The 23,392-nt window shown below is 40.0% G+C and overlaps 1 protein-coding gene across 1 annotated transcript in view; it reads left to right on the top strand.

The window, feature by feature from the left end:
• Positions 1-1,053: 1,053 nt before the first annotated feature.
• The window catches only part of dst (dystonin), a 95,274-nt gene continuing 72,935 nt past the window's right edge, over positions 1,054-23,392 (top strand). Inside the window, 6 exon segments of the mRNA XM_020603094.1 lie at positions 1,054-1,863; positions 2,089-2,120; positions 3,254-3,442; positions 6,891-7,104; positions 20,610-20,671; positions 22,071-22,160. Of these exon segments, the coding sequence (XP_020458750.1) occupies positions 1,680-1,863; positions 2,089-2,120; positions 3,254-3,442; positions 6,891-7,104; positions 20,610-20,671; positions 22,071-22,160 (771 nt within the window). The 5' untranslated portion in view covers positions 1,054-1,679.

Genomic DNA, 23,392 nt, shown 5'->3' with positions numbered 1-23,392 from the left:
CCAAAAATTAAATAAAAAATTTAATTTAATTACGGACTTCCAGCCCTTCTACATTCTTTCTTCATTTCCTGTCTTTCCTGTTCATATTGCTGACAATACGTAATAGCGTGTTAGTGTGCTTGCATATTGTTTTAAGTGTACTGTTTAAGTTAAAATGTCCCAATTTCATTCTGTTGAAAATAAACTTCTCTCTCCTCGGCCTACCTATATTCCTGTAAATGTAATTCATTTTATTATAAATACTATAAAGTATCCACCCCCTTGTTTCCATGTTGCACTGGAATCGAAACAGTTCTTAATTCCTGAATTACTTAATGGAACTTGTAGATCTACTGGTTCTCTATGTATGGTTTGTCCACCTCTTCATTTCCCTTCAAATCTACATGCTGGCAGCCACATAAAATGGATTATTATTATTTTATATGTTCCTATTTCTTCTTCTTTTGTAGTTAATGGCGGTTTGCATGCCATCTTAAGGTGCAGTACCGCCACCTACGACAGAGCGGTAGCTATCTGCAATTTCCAAAATCAAAATAAACGCAGTCTGCTCTGCGACGTCATGTGTATGTGGAAGCACGGCTTTTCAACTGCAGAGCCACAGTTATGTAATACGGGTGTGATACTGCTGTGATGACCACAAACAGTACACGTAGCCCATGTGGTCATCAGACAGACCACGTGTAACTTCTGTGCAACAATAATGTGCGGTCATCTAGGACAAATAACTGTACACACATGTTTTAATAATGTTTGTACATAAATGCATTTTGATCATGTGAGCTAATGTTCCATTATGTAAAAGAAGACAGGCTTTACTTACAAATCCAAAGTCATATTGTGTTTTGAATATGGACACAGTTTGATATACACAAACAATACAGGCTATAGTGTTTCATATGTAAAAACAAGAAAACAGGCCTGTAGCCTACTCACGCCAGCGTCAGAGCTGTTTGTCAGACTGCACATTTGGCCTTTCAAAGGTTCAAATAAAGCTTTGTCAACTATAACACTTTGTTTGCCCAATGTTTAATCCGACTGAAGAAAAGAAAAGTTAAAAATGATATCAGCTCATCCAAAAATGACATAACTGACGCTGAGTTGGATTTGGTTTCTGTTTTCTCTCTAATCCTGGACATAGCACCTCATTTCGGGGCCTATAGCTACACCATGGTTAGTTTTTTACAGGCATGCTAAGCGTTTATAGAAAAATATAGACTACTTAGGCTGCAGTATATTGCGAATAATAATAGGCCAGGCTATCAGGGACCTTGTAGTTTTTTTTGTAGGATAAAAAACAAATGTGTTCCCTATCTCACTGGACTGTTGAGTTTCACAGACATTCAATAGGTTATATGTCCGTATACTGTTATTAGTAGCGTGTCGACGCGTTATTTTTGGACAGTCGACTCTGCAGCAGATGACTGCGATGCTCAGATGAATCCGCTGACTCTTCCTGTGCCTTAGAAAAATAAATAAATTAAACTTGCGTCTCTGCTGAGTCATGCATTGTGCCTCAGTGGTCTGGGCCGTCTGCTGCACAGTGAACGTTTTCCACGGTTTGCTGTGCGCCGCTCCACGTAGCCTGTGTGTCACTCAGTGGTTTTATTCTCATCTCCAGCTTGAGGCGAGGAGAGGAGCCAGCTGTCTCAGGCTGCGGGATCTGTCCTACATCTCGCTTTATGATGATCGCTGCGGCGTTTTTAGTCCTGTTAAGGCCGTACAGTATTCAATGTGTGTTGCTACTATTGTTGCTTTTGCTCGGGACTATTGCGACAATTTTGTTTTTCTGCTGTTGGCATCGCAGGCTTCGTAATGCAAAGCATCCAATAAAATCTGTGTTGTCCGGACGCTCCAAGAGCCGCGGTGAGTAGCGCAGGCCAGCCGCATCTCCTCATCCTGTCATCTCATCTTGGTACATTAATGTGTACTCTTTTTGTGTAGTCTTTCTGTTAGCAAAATCAGTTGGTCTGAAATGTTTCTAGGTTGTTACTATAGGCTTCCAAACACATGCATAGCTATTGATTTGTCATCATTTATGGAAGGATAAATGCTGGGTCATCTTTCTAACATCTGTTGTCTGTCCTGTAGTTGGCCTCCGAACGCATCATTTTCGATCAGAGGTAGGATGAACTTTTTATATATTGGGTAATATCGAAAAGCTGGGAGGAGTCATGTTTTAACCGAGTCATGTTTAAAGTCCTATGCCCATGCATGGCCACCTGGCATTTTCAATTATAATATGCTTTACTCAAAAGTTAGTTTCTATGTACTGCGTGGCTAATCCAGGGACCATGATGTGCGCAATGCGCATGTGTTTTTAATAAATAATACATAAGTTTGCACTTTCATTCTTTGCCCTGAAACTGTTTATATGTGTTCTCAGAAATACACAGACTAGACTAAAACAGTGTAAGTGAGCCGAACGAAACCTCTTTAATTTTATAATCCCTAAGCTGCATTTGCTGTGGTTTGACGCTGACTAAATGCGTCAAGTAGATCCTAATAGGTCGATTTCCGTTTTACACACTGTGCTTTCAAAATAAAATCTTCTAAACTGGGGGGAAAGCCGAAAAATGGTTAATTTAAAAAACATCCATGAAAACAGCCTAAAAACCTTCAGGAATCCTATTTTATATGAAATAGTTCCAGTGGGTAACTGATCTTTAAGGGCCCATGGAAAGGATAATTTTATTGAAACTAAAAATTGTTGGTGGAAAGGAATTTTAGCACAGCCATTTATTTAACTGGCCATAAGGCCATGTCTTTTTCTTTCTCTGTTTGTTTGTTTTCCAACATATTTATTTATATGCCGACAGTAAAAATAAGGATATTGCAATATGTGATTATCTGTGGTTTTGAAGCTCCAGAAGCAAAAGCTCTAAAGGTTGCCTTTGTCAGGTAGCTGTATTGAACCATAGGACACTGAGTCCCTGCCGGCTCAGTACTGTAGCTGGTAGGCATTCAATATCTTGCTGAAAGACACAATAGGAGGACATTTTAGCCTTAATGTTGTAGAATAGTCCCCCTGACCATCATAGCTGTTAAGTCCAACAATAAGCAGGACTTGAAGAAAAACTCGTCTAAAGACGATGGTGATACTTACAAATATCAATGTTATTGAAATGTTTGCTTTTCCTTATCCTATTGATTTGAGTTCTGACCCTGAGGTCTAGGTCATAAGGTTTTTAGTTTCTTGCGAAATCATCTAAATTTTAAATCTTCTATCAGGTTGAAATGTGTTCATGTTTCCCAGGGCTTCAGACACAGCCCACGTCACATAAAAAGGAGCATACATGCACGAGTGACAGAAGAAAAGCCCGGTCTGGTCGAGGTTCCTGAGAGTGAACCCGATTCATCATCAACTCTAAGAAAACGTAAAGTGAAGAAAAGAGTCCTGCCAGAGTTTTATCAGTCTGTGCAATTCACCCCGACACGCAAAGCTGTAAGTACTCCCCAGTACTGTAACTATGATTATTATTGAAGATTAAGTGATAATATTTCTGCTTGCTCCCCTCCACAGGGACATCAGTGTGCCTTTGAAGCCTGTAAGGATTCAGTAACTTGCTCAAGTAAACAGGGCAAGTGTGTAAACCCTGCTCTTGAAGGATGGTTATCTGTATTTGATATCTTATGTTAGATAAGATGACAAATATGGCTCAAAAAAGTATTTTTACATCTAAATCATAGTCAGTGGCTTCAAACATATGAAAACTGCAGCTTTAACACTAATGAAAATAAGGACATCAAAAGAAGTTTCAAGGGATTTTAAAGGCAGAATCTTCCATTAATAAAATGCTGGGAATATAATTTAAAGCATATAAAATGGTTAATTTGTGCATCATTCACAGTACTTGAATAATAGGTATGTACCCAAGCTCAGTTCTAACATATTGCCTTTTTTTGTAGTCTAGCAACATGCTGGTATGTGGCCTTTCTAATACGTCTGTTAACAAACTTACTATGATGACATGGGAACATGATATGAGTCCTCATATATTATACACTGGCAAGAAATCCGACCTTCATCAATGTTTGTTGGACACACTGATTGAACAATTAACCATTTGCTGTGCCGGTGGATTTTATTACTGGGTGAACCTTCTTTGCCAGCAATAATCTCAGACAAGCACTTTTTGTATCTGCAGCATATTGTTCTGCGACATCACCCAGCTTCTACCGAGCCTCATCTAATGGACGGCTACCCTGATTTTGTTCTGTAAGACACCCTGATAAACTTGGGAATTAATTTCTCTCTTGATGATGCCAAACTGTCCAGACTTAGAAGCAGCAAAGGAGCTCCAAGTCATGATCTTCCCTCCATTTTTCTTCATTGTTGGGATGATGTTTTCATGTTGGTTTGCAGTGTTTGTTTGGTTGGTTGCCTTTTGGAGAGCAGTGGCTTCCTCCGTGCAAGTGTGCACCATGACTTGAGTATGCTAGCCTCATGGACAGAGATGTTAAGCAGCTCCAATGATTTCTGCTTTCTGCATTTTGCTTTGTGCCTTTGGAGTCATCTTTTAGCTGGGCGATCACTTCTAGGAGGCATAGCGACATTGCCTCTATGGATCATTTGTCCAGCTGTACACTAATGCCTATCTAAACTCTACGAGCACTGTAGCACCTTCCAACATTATCAACTCTTTTTGTGCGTTAAATCCTCTTAGACCTCTTTTTTTGTGAGGCATGGTGCACACCAGCAGATGTTTCTTGTGAATAGCAAATTCCAAATATTTTTTATAAGCCAAAGTACACACACCTCCAATCTGGTTGTATTGATTCGACTCCAGGTTTGCTAACTCCAGTCTCTAGTATTTCATATATATTTCCCAGTCTACACTGTAAATGTCTGAATGATGTTTTCAGTAAGGACAAGACCAATACAATGATTTGTGTGTTATCAGTTACAATAGATAGTGTTTCGTCACAATTTTAACTTACATGAGTATCAGACCATATTTTAATAATCCTAATAATTAGCAATTCTAAGTAGGTCACTTAGTTTTTCTTCCCACAGTATATTGATTTTTTTTTTCTTTTTTGTGGAAGGGAACATGAAGGATCACAGAAATGAGGACGTACAGGGCTGGACTGGAAATAACCACACTGACCTCTTTCAGGGCCTGGGTTTTCTTTATCTACTGCTGCCCTAATCTGAGAATATTTTTTCTTGTTCCAGATAAAAGAAGTGTATCATTGCAACACCAAATCCATGGGTGTTTCTGGATGTGAATATTATGTATTGTATTCACAATATTTCATATCCTCCCCAGCTTTTATCCCTTCTGTTAAGACATGACACAGACGTTGGAACAGACTGCATTCAAAGGAACCCATTGATCTGTCTGAACGTGCAACTTACTGCTTCTGTTCGTTATGTTGCAATTCTGTAGACAATAGACACAAACAGTTTCTGTTTCTTATTGCTGTTGTCAGCAAATGACAAACATAACAACTTGACCAGCTGTCATAGAAAAGTTATAATATCAACGTGCCGCTTTTGCTTGTAACACCTCTAAAAGATTTTTTTTTTGTTGCCATGAGTAAAATAAAATCAGTGCTTCAGGTTTTATTGATACAATGATTGTTGTGCTGGTTAAAATCTTAGCATGGCAGTGAGCAAAAGACAAACAACCCTTTGTTTGCTACTGTAATATTGCTATTGTATGGAAACAGGAGAGTTACATGTAAGTGAGTAGACTTAAAGGTCATAGGCCAGCATAAGGTCCTGCAGGCCTACTGTACATAAGACACGCCCACTGTTCATCATTCGTGAAATATTTGCATACACAACTTAACAAAACCGTGCAAGATGAATCATTCAAAATTGTTGCACTGGCCTTTGTGTATTTAGAACTGATAATCTGTTGAAAAGACTATAATCAGTGTAAAGTGGAGGTAATGTTTTTTTCCCCCAGCGTTTTGTTTGTTCACAGCATAACTCAAAAAGTAATGAATGAATTTTGATTTTTGGGGGGGAGGTATGGTATGGCCCACGGAATAATCCATTAGACTTTGGAGGTGATCTGCCTCATCATTCGGATCAAGGATTTTTTTTATGAGTCTTCATCATTGTGAGATAGAGCCAATTATAATATTTTTGCTTCTAACTCCTAATGCCTATAATGCCTGGACAAAAAATGCTCGAGAACATCCACATAAGCTCTGCCACCCATCGATGATCTAGAATGTTCAGATATATAGGGCTCACTGAAAACTGGAACACAGCAAATAAATCTACAACTAAGATCAGATTGTAGCTGACACTTTGCCAGTTGTAGTTGAAACCTTTGTGCAGCGATGGCGCTCTAACACCACCGTGGCTGGTGGAGCTGCTGCTGTTGGCTGCCGGGTATGACGCGGAAACACATGCAATCTGCTCTCCCATCACGCTCCAGCTCTGCCTCAACAGCACACAGCGTACCATCCCTTCAACCCTCTGGAGATCTGACATCACCTTGCGTCCTTAATGCTCCGATAAGGGACGAGTTCGTGGTCGGAGCATCCCTGAAAGGGTGTGGCACCCCGTTAAATTAACGCACGAAATGTGTGAAGGCTGGATGACAAAAACGCACAAATAGGATAGTTTGTTTTTTCTTCCAGCTCACGGGGCTCGATGTATACAGTGGTAAGTCTGATTCTTGACCTGGCGGGGGAGCCAGATACTGTTAATTTCACATTTCCTTTATTTGGCTCAATATTCTATTGTTATGAATAAAGGCGAGCTGCTGGTTCATGTCACCGAGCGTTCCAACGCGTAGCGTGCGCTCACATTACGCACTTTGACCTGCGATGGTGAGGGGAAAAAAATCGAATTTGTGGGCGTTATTCCTGTGCTGTTTTCGCATTCAGTTTGGCTGAAATCAGGACATTGTTTTTCTTTTGTCTCATAGAGCTCCAGTTCGGGGAACCCTTCCCTGCACTGCTCCATGTCTTCCTCGGCGGATTTCTCAGACGAGGATGATTACAGTGTTAAATCTGGGTCGGCATCACCGGCTCCCGGGGACACTTTACCGTGGAACCTGCCCAGACATGAGCGGTCCAAGAGGAAAATCCAGGGAGGGTCCGTGCTTGATCCGGCGGAGAGAGCCGTGCTCAGGATCGCAGGTGAGGGGCAGTCTCCTGGTTGTTCACCTTTCAGATGATAACTCACTGTAACAAGAAAAGCTGTGATATGCTGCAGTATGCGATGCATTTTGGAACTGAGTGCATAGCGGCTTGTAAAGTATTTTCCTGATATTCCCTGTTTCAATTGATGACATGAACATGGTCTATGGGTTAAGCTACATATTTTGGTCTACTGTTATTCTGGATATAATGTCTTTAAATTGAAGCAAGGCGTTATTTTGTATGTGGCGTAATCTTTAAAAACAAACGGTAAGCTATTTTTGTTTTGTTATTTAAAGTAGGTTGATAGATCCAGACAGGAAACACCCTTTTGACGTGGTTACTTGACAAACCTATTTGGATAACGATGGTTTTATAGCACTTAAGTACTTTATAATGATACTTTGGCATTATTTGACATTGTAGAATCTTAATCATAAATGCAGCCATGGCCCATTATATAAGGATATACCGTGGGTGAAGTTTTCAATGAAAGCCTGCAGTTTATGGGAATCTGTGCCAGGGGTGAAAGCTGATAGCCTGGTTAATCTTTTGACAGGAAAGACTCAATTTCAAACACTGAAGCTGCCAAAGTTGTTTTAGGTATTTGGCAGGTGGACAAAACCAGTGAGGTCTGTCAGGAGCCGGGACATGCATGACAGGTTATGACACACTATAAAAAAATAACAGTTCATTCAGTCTGGTGTACACCTGTCATGTTCCTTACAGGCGTGATTTTGCGCCATTGGGGTTCTGCTTGGTGAACCTTTTCCTCTTGTGCTAAGAACACAAGATTTAAGTATCGTTATAATTTAATTTTACACCGGTATCGGGTTAATAGTCCTCTTAGACATCCTTTTCAGCGTAGCACGTCCGGCAAACTCCGGAGAGGAAGTGTCGCCCATTGGACAGACCGCAGACATGGGAGGGATGCAGGGCGTTTCCTTGCAACAGCTCGCCTTCGAGTCCCCAGCGCATACACACAGGCTACATATGCACACAAACACACGCATGCACGCAGGCTGTGTCCCTGTCCCCCCGCTGGTGACTGTCCAGTTTGTGGAGCCCTTTCAACATGTACGCACCGCAGGCGTTTGTGCTCTCGGACGAACAGGAATACCTCCAGGCGTATGAGGATGTTTTGGAAAAATACAAAGGTAGGATCAGTGCTGGCTGCATATTGTTTAGGCTTTGTGATAATGAAGACATTCCCCGATTGCTTCTTGACAGTTCAACAAACGTCAGCCTGGCCTCTCTCTCACTGGTGGCTGGCTGGTGTCTGCTGTGGAAAAGTGGACATGTTTCCTGCATGACATCACAATTTAGGCTGACATTTAGGACATAGTCTTTATAATGAGCTAGATTTCAGGATTATCTGTCTTGTTTAGCAGTTTTATGAAAATATTTATCTTGAAAAACATTAAGCCAGATGATTACAGTGTCTGCACTGTTTATCATCACATGGAATGAACTAAAGCTGAGAAACCAGCTTTGTTGTTTGAGTAAATCATATTTTCACAGTTGATTTGTGTATTTCTAGGGCTATTATCCGTATAAATATCACTCACTCATTCAGTGTTATCATATAACTGATTTAATAGTGCATGGTGTCTTAAATCAGACCGGACAATGACCTAGCAGGATGAGGCGTTAGCTAGCCTCATGTCACTCCATGTAGCTTCTTTCTTCTTTTGGGTCTTTCTCATTAATTAGAGCAAATCCATCACACATAAGAGATGTGCATTATTCATTGTCTGTGTCAGTTAGAGTTTGATGGCAAAATCACGTCCTGAGACCAGGCCTGAGGTCAGAGCCAGTGGAGCCCAATTCTAGCTGACAGCAACAGTTTTAATTCTTGTGTTGCCTCTTTGTTTAGGCAAACGAAGTAAAACCACAGAGCGGTAAATAACACACAGTGGACATTTGTATTGAATGCTTGCCATGAGCGCGTTCTCTCAGCTGTTAAGTATTTTAGCCAGCAGGGCCAGTCAGCTGTGGTATAAGGCTAAATGCCCTGACAGGACTCTAACGGGATCATATGATGTGGCATCATTAGGAATCTGTGGCTGTTGTCTTCAAGCAGCTGAGATACACAATAATCTTAGCATTTTATCTGTTTTCATCCCTCATTAACTACCATTTTGCTAGTAGCGTTTACATGCTGTATTGATAGTTGGGGGATATACAACTCCTCACCAGCTGTTGCATGAACCATGAACTTAACAAAGAAGGGAAAGGGAGAAATTCTTTTGTATTTTCTTGGTAAGTTTAGCAAAACATTTCAGAGATTTTGAGCACTGTAGGCACACAATAATGACCATTTTTACTTTTGTAGTCTAAATGCAACAAATTACAGAAACCAGTTTGACTGTACCTGAATATTTGGTAATCTTGGTAGAAACCTGAAATTGGCAGGTGAGCTATCATTACTCCCAGCAAACCCATCTACAACCTTATTTCCACCAGCTTTGCTTATATCTGTCCCAGGTTTGGCTGATGAAGCAGAAAAAAAATTCAGCATTTATTTCCTAGGGGTTGATTAATGAAAGAGGAAGCAGATTATAAACATCACAGGTGTATAATTCTTTGCAAAGTCGTGAACTGTTTCTGTGAATAGCAGTGATGACTTAAATGATAAAATTGTGTTTATTAAATTCTTTAGATTTACCAAAAAGCATACATTTATGTCTGAAAATGTTTAGGGCAGATCTTAGTTTGCAGATGTTCTTGTATATAATACCACAGCACACCATGTATTTGAGTGTGAATGACTGGATGATACATCAGTGTGAAATACCTTGCAAACAGTTTAGTTTACAGTGTTAATTTGTCTTTACAGTTGTGCAAATCACTTTAAAGTGTGTTGTAGAAATCCCTTCCCCCCCCCCCTTTGTTGTTGCCTTCATTTTATGTACAGCTGATGGGATCACCTAGAGCACCAAGCGTCTCTCCATGTGATGTGTAGAGTATCAAAGGGGTCTATGTTCATAGCTAAATCATCAACAGTAACCAAGCAAACCAGTAAACAGCGCTAACGTAGGAAACAGAAATGTCTTTGTCTTACCAAATCCAAATATAAGATTGGATCATTTTTATAATTATTTGTGGAAGTTTAGGCAAAAGTGATTTTTGAGTTTATGTTGACGTGGCTGCCTGTCATTTGTTGCCTGGCTTCGTTTCAGAGACATCAAGAAAGTGTAAGTTAGGGATTTTTGGTGACCTAACATAAAAATCACAAATGACATGGAAATCATCTGTAGTTCTTACTGCTCCAGTTGCATGAATATCACACTAATAAGATAGTAGAGTTAATTATATACCTAACAGAGTATTTGCTTTAGGTTGGACTGAAATTCAATGCAGGCCTTACAAAAGACTCTAAACTTGAGGAATGAGTGAAATACATGGTTTCCTAGACACATAAAACAGTTAATGGGTAGTGGCTGTATAGGATCACGCTGTTCTAGCAAAGCCTGCTTGGTAGGCTGGGGGCATTTGAGTTTCTCAACAGTTGATCACCCTTTGACATTAGGAAAGATTTAACAGATTAGACTTTTGGTGGTTCAGTCAGCTCTTCTTTATTTTGCTTTTAGGATGCCATATGACGTAAATGGTTTCATCAGATTGGAAGGAGAGCGTATTTGTAAAGCTGAGCCCAAATGAACATGGTTTACTTACTGAGGGAGGCGACAGTCTTGCAGAAAATCCCCTTTCAAAGTTAAAATGTACGGCAGGAATGTTTTGTTTTCCAAGTTGGTGACCTGCATTTCTGTGCTTCTAATCAGACTTTTATTCACAACCAAAGATATTTTTGTGTTAACAACTAGAACACAACTTAAATTTGCATATGATTAACTGGCGCTGTGGCATTTCCTTTAAAGTTAAATGTGATAGGAAATCCCTAGGAAACCAGGCTGCAACTAAACACCAGACTACAGTTTAAATGTAAAAACACCCAGTGAAAACAATCATAAATAATATGAAAAATATCAGACAGCGTGACAACCAGAAATCATGAATATAAATCACATATATGATAGGAATGATCTTTTTGCAGGAGTGCTGTTAAATTGTGGTTGTTCCTCTGATCTTATCAGATGATGGACATATCCAACCTACTGACTGTTACAGATTGTATTCCTTTAACAGGCATCAAGACACACGCACAGCACAAAGCCAGTATTTTGGATAGCTGCTCTGTGTGTTAGGAGGGTGTGGTCTGTTACTGTGTCTCTGTCTTTTGTGTCTGTAAGTCACCGCAGTATGCATTATGATTTAATCTCCCCTTATGGGTAGGATTTTTGTAGATGCAATAAGCAATACTTCATGATTGTTAAAATTTCCCTTTTTAATTGTCTGATCAAACACAGAATTGAGTCAGAGAGCACTGTGTTTTTTGCACAGTCACTGCCTTTGTCCATCCTCCTGGGCTGTGCCCAGCCCAACCCCTCTGCTCTGTGTCGACAGCCCACTCATCACATTCAGATGGACTAGTGGCCCACACATGCAGCAGGCTGCCTATGGGGACTGGCTGCTGTCGTACAAAAGACACTTTATGCGAGCACCATATGAGTTCCACAGACTTGTTCCTGTGTCACATTGATGGCGGTGGCAGTCCTTCCCTCGGATATAAACATCAAGGAGCCACATTTTGAAGGTGGTCTCTATCCACCCCATTCAGCCTACAGATACTGTACTGCACATTGCGCATACACAGTTGGCATACACAATATTCAGTGCTTGCAAAAACTGACCACTAACCAACAATCAATCATTTTTCAAAGAAACGGAGCCACTTAAGTATAAGCGGGATTATCAGAGTACAATGTCCGAAGGAGTAATCACTAAGAGTGAACACAGAAAGCAGAGTACATGTACTAGTAATCCAGTAGCCATTAGAAGGGGCTAGATAAAATGAGAGACAGTAGGGAGCTGATCACATTAAATCACAGCTGCCCTGAATGAAAGCCAGGCTGTGCTTTTGAAACAGGTGAGATTAATTGCAGCATGGTATTGGAGCATGGGACTGGGATGCTAGTCCAATTAGTCAGGGATGGAGGCGGGCCAAGGAGCGAGTGCAGCAACTGAAGAACAAATCCCATCTTCACATACTCATTTGCATACTGAAAAACTGTTAGACAGGCGGGGATAGGGTGAAAAGGCCACAGCCACACACACAGTTCATTACATGTACTTGTACTACTGTTGTTCTTGTTCCCAATCCTTTTATTGATCCCATCAGTAGGCTGCATTTAAAATGGGCAGTGTCATCCAAACCAGCAGAGCTCTCTCTTGGTCTTTGGTTCTTCTTACCATTGCTAACTCTGAGAGATGAGACAGTCCAAGTAACTTCAAAACAGTGCTGATTTATTCAAAGGATCACAGGTAAAATTAACATTACGTGCTCAGGTATCTTGCACCTCCAAACTGCTCGCAGGCAGATGTAAGATGAAAGACCCTGAACCCACCAGGCCTATACATTATATCCCCTCGGTTGGGCTAGCCCCATACTACACAGAAACGTCAACCGAGACGTCTCTGTTGTCAGCTTTGCAGCTGGCCATAGCAGTAGTCAAAACATAAAGCAAATCAATGTGAGTGTCTGTTGATTAAGTGGTGTGTAGCTAAAAACATTCTCACATGACCTCTAGTAACATGTCGTGACTTAAACATAAGAACATATTATGGCTAAGGCTACAGTTATACACGTCATAATAATAATATTAAACACCCTGTCTGCTGACAGTCATCAACTCTTCTCTCTAGTTATCCTTGACCAGATGTACCCTGTAGAAACTCATAAGCATGACTAAGCATTTAACAGTCTAACTAGCCATCCTATCTCTACTAAACATTTCTAATACAGAAAGTATCTATCCAATATCTATCTGACTAAAAATACCTAACATCTCAGAAAGCTCCATCAGTCTTTAGCTACAGAAACATGTTTTGTTTAGTAGTCCTACACAGTATTATTCTTATCATTTAGAGATGCATGTGTTGCTCTTCTGGAAACAGTTTGATAAATGTTCATATTTTGGTAGGAAGTTATTTTAAAATGTCTTTAATGTAGTCTCACACAGTTGCCTATTTGTATTTCCAAAAGTTGTGTTTATGTGCCGTCATGGTGATGGGAAGCCCAGCATGACTGAATCTCATTCCACAGCGCTGTGTAGCTCCTCTGACATGACATCATCTCTGTCCCACCCTGACTCATGCTCTGTAGCTTTTCCTCTCCCACTCCGGCAGCACCACCCTGCTCTCCCGAATGCAGCAGATGGAAGCTACTTTGTGCTAGCAATAGGAAACAGATTTCCTTTGTCCACTTGTTCATCGATGGCCAAGACATGAGCGGCTCCATCTGTTTTTGTGTTAACTCTGCATCATAAAAGCTATTATTTTAAAACTGCTACATGAATTGCCTTATGTCAGTAACGTGAAAATAACAACATTACAGGATTTTTTTTTTTGAGTACCAATTGCTAAGACGTCTGTGTTGTCTAAAGTTATAGACCAGTAATTAATTAAAGGAAAATTCTAAATAAAAGAGAAACATAAGATAGAATGTCTAACAATTTACTAACAACAAACACTTTAGATTCCCTGTTTTAAGTAGTGTTTTGTCAGCAGAATTCTGTTTGTGTTAAATCAACCAGTGTAAATGTAGCAGAGCTAAGAATTTACACAGGATTAAGTTATGTCTTAATCAGGATTGTCTATAAACAGAATGAGATTCTGGGGGAGAAAGTAGATTTCCTCACATGCACAAATATTCATGGAAATCTACTTTCTCCCCCAGAATCTCTGCCGTTGCAGCTGTTCCACATATGGAGGCCTGTATTGGAGTTGTTAGCAACCGTGTCTGTTAGTACAGTTAGTGTGTATATGTGTCCCATTAGCTGCTATTAATGCTTCCTCATTTCCTCTTCTTGGCATTGCTGAGTGTCTCTACAGTGATGGCTCATGCCTAAGGGCACTTTGCTAGTTTCATCTTCATTCTCCATTTGCTTTTGGTCAAGGGTCAAACAATCTTTCAACTTCAGTGGTGGAGGTATTGAGAATTACCTGAACAGCCCAAAACCTAATAATACGAACTTCAGTAATATTGGTAATTAAGAAGACCTGTCTTGATTGCACTATGCACAGTACAAATGTAGTCACTTGCTGAAAGGTCTGTGCAGCACTGGCTCATACTGCCCCTCTTAAATGTATAGACTGTACTGTTATTGCCTCTCACAAAAGCACTTGCAGAAAGTGGCTATAAACAAGATATGTTTGCACAGATGCTCAAACATTGTACCCTTTTCTTGTGTTGCGCTAACCAGTTCTTGTTACCATTGCTAACTCTGAGAGACGAGGCAGTCCAAGTAACTTCAAAACAGTGCTGAATTATTCAACTTTTCTCCCTAGTTCTCCTTGACCAGATGTACCCTGTAGAAACTCATAAGCATGACTAAGCATTTAACAGTCTAACTAGCCATCCTATCTCCACTAGACATTTCTAATACATAAAGTATCTAACCAATATCTATCTGACTAAAAATACCTAACACTTGGTTTCTTTTTTACTCCCCAGGCCTTATACCAAGCAGTGGCTGACACAGAAAATGCTCCTTTGAAAGCTGGCTTGGCAACCTGTTTCGGTCACTGAGCTGTTCCAGTCACATATTTAAGTCCCTGCCCTTCCCTTGTGTGAAGACTGACTGTAGTGTTCTTACTTACAAAGAGTGACAAAACATCCTTAAACACTATCTCCCCCTCATCATCTCACTTGTATTATTGTTTACCACCTGTCTCCAGGAAATGCAGATAACATGGTTATTAATAGTGAAAGAAGCCATTTTGTGCAGAGTCATCACTCCTATGGGTCTCTGTTATAATGGGCAATGCATATTAAACCCTTACATCCGCACTAGTTTAACCAATCTGTAAGCTGCCACAGACCATTTGCAGACATGCTACAGGCTCAGGGCATGGCAGTGTCTGTTGGTCCAGACTGACACCTTGATGCATTGTTCTGAAATGTTGTGCAGACATTCATGGTCTCCAAAGAAGGAATCCGAAGGACTCTGGTAAGTTCCTGACTGAAGCTTAGTTTAGGGCTGGACCAACAATTATTGTCATTATTGATTATTTTGTTGATTATTTTCTCAGTTAATCATTCATCCCATTCATTATCTATATCTCTTATCCTGTAGAGGGTTGGGGGGTTGGGACTAGAGCCAGTCCCAGCACAAAATAGGGGAGAGAAGGGGTACACCCTGGATGGGTCGCCGGTGTGTCACAGGACTGACACATAGAGACAGACAACCACTCACATTCACACCTACAGGCAATTTAGCATCATCAGACAACCTAACCTGCATGTTTTTGGACTGAAGCCAGAGAACCCGGAGAGAACCCACACAGGCACAGAGAGAACATGCCAACTCCACACAGAAAGGCCCACGTCGAATCTTCTGGCGACAGTGCTAACCGCTGTCTCGCTGTGCTGCCCTCAATTAACCGTTTTGTCTATAAAATGTTAAAAATAGCAAAGAATACTTTATATAATTAGTTATAATTTCCCAAAGCCCAGGGTGACGTCTTCAAATGCTTTTTGTCTGACCAACAGTCCAAAATACAAAGATATTCAATTTACTATCATGTCTGACAAAGACAAGCATCAAACTCCAAAAACTAGAAAGAGCAAAGTTTTGCCATATTTGCTTTAAAAAAAAATCACAAAATTGATGACTTGGTAATCAGAATAGCTGTAATTAATTTCCAATTGATTTATCAATTAAATGACTAATTGTTGCACCTGCCAAACTAATGACCTTGCCATCAGCCTCATCTGCTCTAGTATCATTGAGTTTCCTGTTTGATAGAAATGTTGGCTTGTGAACAAGCCATTTTAAGAACATCTGATTCTTCACTTTGTCAGCATGTTACAATGCTGATTTTAGCTTTTAGTTTACAGCAACATTTAGTGTAGCTGCACAGAACTGCTAGCATGGCTGTAGATTTGGTGTTACAAAACAGTTTGGCCTCTGAGTGACTCAGCAAAGGAGCCGCTTACCAAGATGAATCTGTTTTTGAATACGTCCACAAAGATGTGAAGAGTAAACATGTTTTATCCATTCTTCATTCATCAGGGGTGTCTGGAGCTGCAGCAAACCTTTTTCACTTTGGATACTTCAGCAGTGACTCTGTGTGTGTGTGTGAGTGTCTGAGAACGAGACCAGGATCAGACTGAATTTCACTTCTGTGAAGGAGAGTCCCTTGTGTCAGTGATTCATATCCTGTCACTGAGTGTAATTCAGTTCAGCTATTTACATTTTCACAATTGTGTTTTTCATCTATATCATGGCTGTTAAATCACAGGTGCCAGATGATGAATTAAAGAAGGTCAGCGGTGACAAAGACCTGTATTCTAATCTCTGTGACTGCTACACAACACACTGCCTTGTATAATTAAAACAAAGTTTAGGCACACATGCCTTTGCTCACTGAACTGGTTGTAACACAAGAGATGTGAAATGAGAGCTGTTTGGCAAGTCTTTGTCAAAGGCAGAGGACGGTTGATTGCTTCTCAGTTTTGTATTTATATCTGTTTTCATTTACCTCATTTATAAGGTCAAGAGGATTACACAGTCTGGAATTTGATTGCTAGGACTTTTTGAATCTGCTCTGCTCAGAATGTGAGGATATTTTGGGCATCCTAACATAATAACGTGTCACCAGGCCCCCTGTGTCAGACATTCTCCTGAAACAAGGCAGTGTGGTAATGAAAGGCCATTGTGAAGCGCTACAGACTGTTTTGCTGCTGGCAGCATTTCCAACAATCCCGTGGTGTTGGTTTAGCGGTTTAGTAACTATTATTCATGGATGACACTTGTCATTTCCTGGATCTTATTAAATACTGGCCAAATATATTCTGACATCTGGTATAAATGTCCCATTTGGGACAGAGAAGTCACATTCACACACCAAAAAATAACACAGGAAACAGACTTCTATCCACAAATACACAAATTCAGTCATCATTGTTGTACATAAGCAAATGAGGTGGCACCAAATGTGGCCTGCACTTGCAGGGGCAACATGGTTTACCGTTGTAGCTATTTATAGCCATGCACATGTGCTTTGCTGAGGTCTACAAATAAGTGTCTCAGGAGCTGTTTGCATGCTGACTCTGGGCTAGTGCTGGGCTCAGACTAGACAGGGAACACACAGGCCACAAAACCGTGTCCACATCTTACTGTACACTACATTATACTTTAATTACTACTAGCTTCCTGTCATAATTTAAATTTTCACTTCTGAGGCTCGATTGACTCCTTTTTTTTTTTACAGCGTTTTCATTAAGCTCGTATGTAATGTGAGAGAGGAGATTAGTCAGACTTTGTGTGTGATCTTTCAGAGATCGCAAGTGGTAAACAGGCTCAAGCTGTTCCCAGATCTCTGGTGAATCATCAAACTACCTGGATTTAACATGAGGATATTGAAACATCAGAAAGAAAATTAGTTATTTTTAAATGCTTAAAGCAATGTTTAAGTAATATTAAATAGTAAATATTGTCAATTGTAATAATTTGAAGCTTTTTAAAAATATATATATTCAGGTCTTCTGTGTTTTGAGGCTCCTGTTTGGCTAATAGCTGTGTATTCTTGTGTTAACCTTGCAGTTAACTGCCAGAAGTACTTTGATAGGATGTTGTTTTGGTTTGCCAGTTAAACTGGGTATTTTGGTATGAGTCAGATATGGGGTGTAATGGGAAAAGGTGGAGTTTATTTGATGTGTAAATGATCTTGATTAATCTGATAAATCTGTGCAACACTAGGAGGATGAGTGTGTTTTCTCTTTCATATGTGGTTATTATTAGCAGTACTGCTTTCATTTTAAGATCAGATAATGTACAAATACAGTTTTTAAGTTGAGAAAATAGACCGATATCAAACCACTTTCTTTTTATTCTCATATGATCCTCAAGAGGGCGCCATACTATTGAAGTACCCTTTGTGTTTTTGCAAGCACAGGTACAGAAATAACTCAAATCTCAACATATTCTAATCTGCTCCCTGGTGCTGTTTCTGTTTATATGGCTAGTATTAAAGCAATTTAACACAGAGGCCAGAAATAATGAAAAACTGGCTGTTACACCACCTGACATTGGCTGATATTGATGTGGGTCGGTTAGCTTGTCTCTTATCACTAATTTGTGCAATATGTGCAGTGCATACTGCTGACCATGTCTGACAGTTGGGTGATAATACACTCTTTTTAGTCTGTCCTCTGCTCTGACCTGGAACATTTCCTGGAATTTCCCAGCCAATCTATGTTAATGAGTTTCTCGGGAGATGGTTATATATTATGCTGCTGAGAGCTTCAATATGGGGATTACAAATCAGATGGGTGCCATGCTTTGGGCTGCAGTGCATAACAGATACCTCAGTGATGACACAGCAACACTGCTGGTAAAGATCACTCACACTACATCACACTTTCAATGCAAAGATAGATTGCTTTCTTATTTCTAAGGATTTTCTTCACTCATCAGATTTATAGACATTTCAGTCAGACTGAAGTGTTCTTTCTTTATTTGATGTTACAGCTTAATTTCAGACCTTGATTTCAATATGAAGACCATCATATAAAATAGGTGTCAGACCAACCCACTTTCCAGTTCTCCACAGCCTTTACATATGCATTATTTTTAGATTCAGATTCATTTTAGATTTAGTTCAGAACAAAATGATAACGGTCAGTGGAAACCAAAATCATCAACCCATGGAGGGCTTTATTCAAAATCACACTGAAAATCAAAGTGAAAAATAGAAACCACAGACTCCTGTTTAGTTGGTAAATGGTGTCCTGGGAGATCTCCTCCCAGACCTGGATCAGGGCATCAGTGGGCTCCTGGACAGTCTGTGGTGGTACTTGGTGGTGTTGGATGCACCAATACATAATGTTTCAAAGGTGCTCAGTTGGATTTAGGTGACCAAGGATATGCCTCCTCAGACCATCACTGACCCACCACCAAACCGGTCATGCTTGATGATGTTACAGGCAGCATAACGTTCAGGCTCTTTCACACCTATCACATGTATTCATTCTGAACCTGCTCTCATCTGTGAATAGAACAGGGTGCCACTGGTGGATCATTTTTCATGTCATATCATGAAGCATGTTGGTCGTCATTTGTCTGGATATGTTCTAAGTTGTTTCTGCAGATGTACCTACTGCGATGAGTCTTGGCAGCTGCACAACAAAAAGATGACTGTCTGAAAACATTTGTACCTATAGTTGAACGTGCTTATATTTTTGAAGATATCCCCTTTGATGAGATATTTGCTGTAACCAAATGACACATGCTTTCATCTTAAATGATGGTAAATTACCTTTAAATAGAGGCTTATATAATATTTCTGTTTCTTCTGTGGTTTTGAGTGCCTCTACTAGATAAACACTTAACTGTGTGGAAACTCAAAATAGTGAGTAGCAATGGAAAACTTGATGGAACTCGCTTTGGAGGCTTGAAAAAGGGAGTTGCAGCTGCCCTAGAGGCTGGGAAGCAGGCAGGCAGGCAGGAAGACTGTTACTTCTGCCTCTGTCGCGTATCCACATGGCATCCATCTACCTGAACTACGATTCTTGCGACAGCCCTCAGGAGTTATTACACAGAATGAAGTACCTGCTTAAGACCGAGAGGGAGCGTAGGGCTCACCTGGTAACTCTAATGTGCTGCATGGGTCAGTATTTACCTTCATGCTTCTTGTCAGTTCCTTGAAAGATAAGTCATGTTTGTGCTCGCTCATTACTAATTGTAGGTACGATATTCTTGTAGTCCACACTGAGGATTATTAAAGGGAGGTGTTGATTGTACAGGGGTTTTTAGTGTTCACTGAGGATAACTAAGAGGAGTTGTGGCAGACATGTAGAAGCAAATGAGTCACAGCTGTGGTGTTTTTCTTCCTTTTTTTTTGGCTACTGCTATTATTAAAAAATGAGTATGAGATAATGATGGCGAAAAGATTGTTCCCTTTTTAATTACATCCATTTGTGGTTCACATGCTGTTTGTCACTGGCTGCAGGAAGTCTGGTTGCTACAGTGATGGGAAGCAAAAAATAATATAATGTGGTCAACAGTATGTGGGAGAGAGTGATGTCTCCTCCCAGTTTGAGCCCCTGGGAAATTACACTCTTCTTGTAGCCACTGGGACTTGTGTCCTTCCTTTTCACTTTCATTGAGTCTTTCAAATCCAAAAATAACTTGACTCAATAGGGAGCAGAAGATGAAGCTACAAAAATGAACTGCTAAATGCTGCAGAACTTGACGAGAATTTAATTGTAGGCCCGTCATTTGTTTTTAGCTACCACTAAATGTAATAACAGCCTAATCGCCTTCATAACAGGATTATACAGAGAAGCATTACAGACTTGGCTAATGATAGCTTTCTTCAAAAGAGATTTCTGTTTCCCCTATCGTGATTGCTTTATCATTTATTTTTTCTCTCTCCAGATGAAAGAGACAGAGTACAGAAGAAAACATTTACAAAATGGATAAATCAGCACCTACTGAAGGTAAGAACTTAATGTGGAGCACCTTTTTTCTTTTACTGCTGAAAACCGCTGTCTGTGTCTTATCTGTTCATATGAAAACTGTGTTTATTCTGACATTTTTAAATCTGTCAATCTGTTTTCTCTAGTATAATCTATTAGAGCTGTATCGGCAGTAAAAACATTTGGCACTCTCAATGTTTAGTCCCAGCATGCTGAAACGCCTCCCCAGATATCATTAGAGCTTGTTAATAGTCATTTAGCATGACAGTTTGCTGTTTCACTGCTGCTGCAACAGGTTGGCTTTTGTCGACTCAGGAATTTGAACCGCTTACTGTGGTGTTTCATCTCTCTGTGGAATTTAATGGCACTCTTTAGCCTGACACAGGCACTGGCAAGTCTGATCAAATATGTCCTTGGAAAAATAAACCACTATCGTATGTCTTGTTCAACCTAACAATATTCATTCATCAGTAGTACGTTAATCAGTACAGTCACTGAACATCACACTCATTTGTATATGTCTAACATATTAAAGTTAGGGCAAAATTTGTATAAAGCCTCTGCTATGAACCTGGTGAACATAAGTCAGTTATTGAATCATTATTTATTTAACGATAATATATTTAACGATACATTTTGAGAGCCAGATTTTAGGTCTGCGTAGCTTTTTGTTAGATCCATTTTATCAGGACTCACATGTAATACATGAGAAATCAGGGGTGCTGAGTAATAGTTGGGGATCTGTTGGGTTGACCCGATAACATAAGGGCACAGGTCTATTTTGGCTTCACAGCTGTGGCTGCTATCTGGGATTACAGTGCTGAAAACCCTGTGTGAAAGCAGGTCAACGGGCAGCAGGGTAGTTTCAGAGGTGTGGTATTTAGGACAGGAAGGAGTGAAGGGCCTACTGGAAGGAGAGAGCCTCGGACTGGAGTTGTTAAGTGCCTCTCTCAAGTGCTTAGATAAAATGTCACAATGATATGCTGCTTTCACTATTACTCGGTACATTATTCTGCATTCATGTCAGTTTCCTTTCAAGTTCTGTGAGCAGGGGGAGTTTTTTTGGGAAAATATGAACCAAAACATTTCTAAAACTGGGCTTAAACTGAAGTTGAACACCAAGTTGACTGAATGCCAAAAGGAAGGCACATCTTATGCAATAGTGGAGCTAAAGCTGTGCCAGGTGTAAGCATGTCAGGGCCTTTCATCACTCCTGGTGTAATCGTCAAAGAGCTTTTCTTTAGACACTGAGCTTGTTATGGTTGATTAACTACTGTCAGAGATTTCAATACAACCCCAATTTTGAGTACATAGGTCGTACGCTAGTTGTGCGGCTATGTTTGTTATAATGAACTGTTGGGTAATAACAATATGATGTTTGCAGCTTGCTCACATTTGGGTTTGATTTTTGTGTCTGTAGGTACGGAAGCATATAAATGACCTGTATGAAGACTTACGAGATGGACATAACCTGATCTTGCTGCTGGAGGTTTTGTCTGGAGACACACTGGTGAGTTAAGGCTTTTCTCTTATGTTAATTTTCATGGTCAGGCTTTCTTCAAGAGATAAAAGCTCACAATAATGAAACACTTTTGATGCGTTGGTACATGTGGAACTGTGCTACTGAGCTTTTAGTCAAAGCAGTTTCCACCGAGACCAGTCTGAAATCGCAAAACATTCTGATTTGTCATTAGACACCATTAAGCAACGTGAGAGAACGTTTCTTTCTGTAAAATCTGTTGCACCTTTCTATGACTAATACAGTTGTCCTTCCACCTTTTCACCTACATACTGTAAGTGATGGTAGGCAGAAAGATGTGAGTCACGGGATTTGATTGTAATCAGATCTGGTGTAGTTTGGCATCCACCTCAATCCCCTCATAAAGTCACTTTTTTTTGTGAATCGGATGCAGGTTATTTGTTACAGGCTTTCTTTTTTCTTTGTTTTACTATTTTGGTTTATTTTTCTTCATCCTTTTTGTGACATCTATCAAACTGACTTCACTCATTGTGATTAGTTGTGCTATGCTACTAGATTATATACAGCCATATGAAATAGGGAGGTACAGTATATATTGTGTGTCTATGTAATATATACTGTACTGTATGTAACAATGAAAGACTAATAGCTTCTTGTGGAACCACATCATTTAAACTGGTTTAAACTGTGTGTAGTATCGTTAGCAAAAATCACACATATTTTAACCAATAATGCCAATAACAGTATTTGTATGACTCTGACCCCTCACAAATAGAGCACATGCAAAACTGCACAGTGTGAGTAGCTGTTTGGCCTGAGAGAGGTACTGCCGAAGTGCTGCATCTTATCCAGCAGTATTATTTCAGTTCTCGATTAGCATGTGATTCATTCATCTTACAGTGAGGAACAGAAGTATTTGAACACCCTGCGATTTTGCAAGTTCTCCCACTTAGAAATCATGGAGGGGTCTGAAATTCACATTGTACTGTAGGTGCATTCCCACTCTGAGAGACAGAATTAAAAAAAAAAATTCAGGAAATCACATTGTATGATTTTTAAAGAATTTATTTGTCTTGCACTGCTGAACATAAGTATTTGAACACCTGAGAAAATCAGTGTTAATATTTGGTACAGAAACCTTTGTTTGCAATTACAGAGGTCAAACGTTTCCTGTAGTTCTTGACCAGGTTTGCACACACTGCAACAGGGATTTTGGCCCACTCCTCCACACAGATCTCCTCTAGATCTGTCAGGTTTCGGGG

The sequence above is a fragment of the Monopterus albus genome, unplaced genomic scaffold (assembly GCF_001952655.1).
Source record: "Monopterus albus unplaced genomic scaffold, M_albus_1.0 scaffold60.1, whole genome shotgun sequence".
In the NCBI taxonomy this organism is placed as follows: domain Eukaryota; kingdom Metazoa; phylum Chordata; class Actinopteri; order Synbranchiformes; family Synbranchidae; genus Monopterus; species Monopterus albus.
This window is presented reverse-complemented; position numbering and strand designations above follow the sequence as displayed.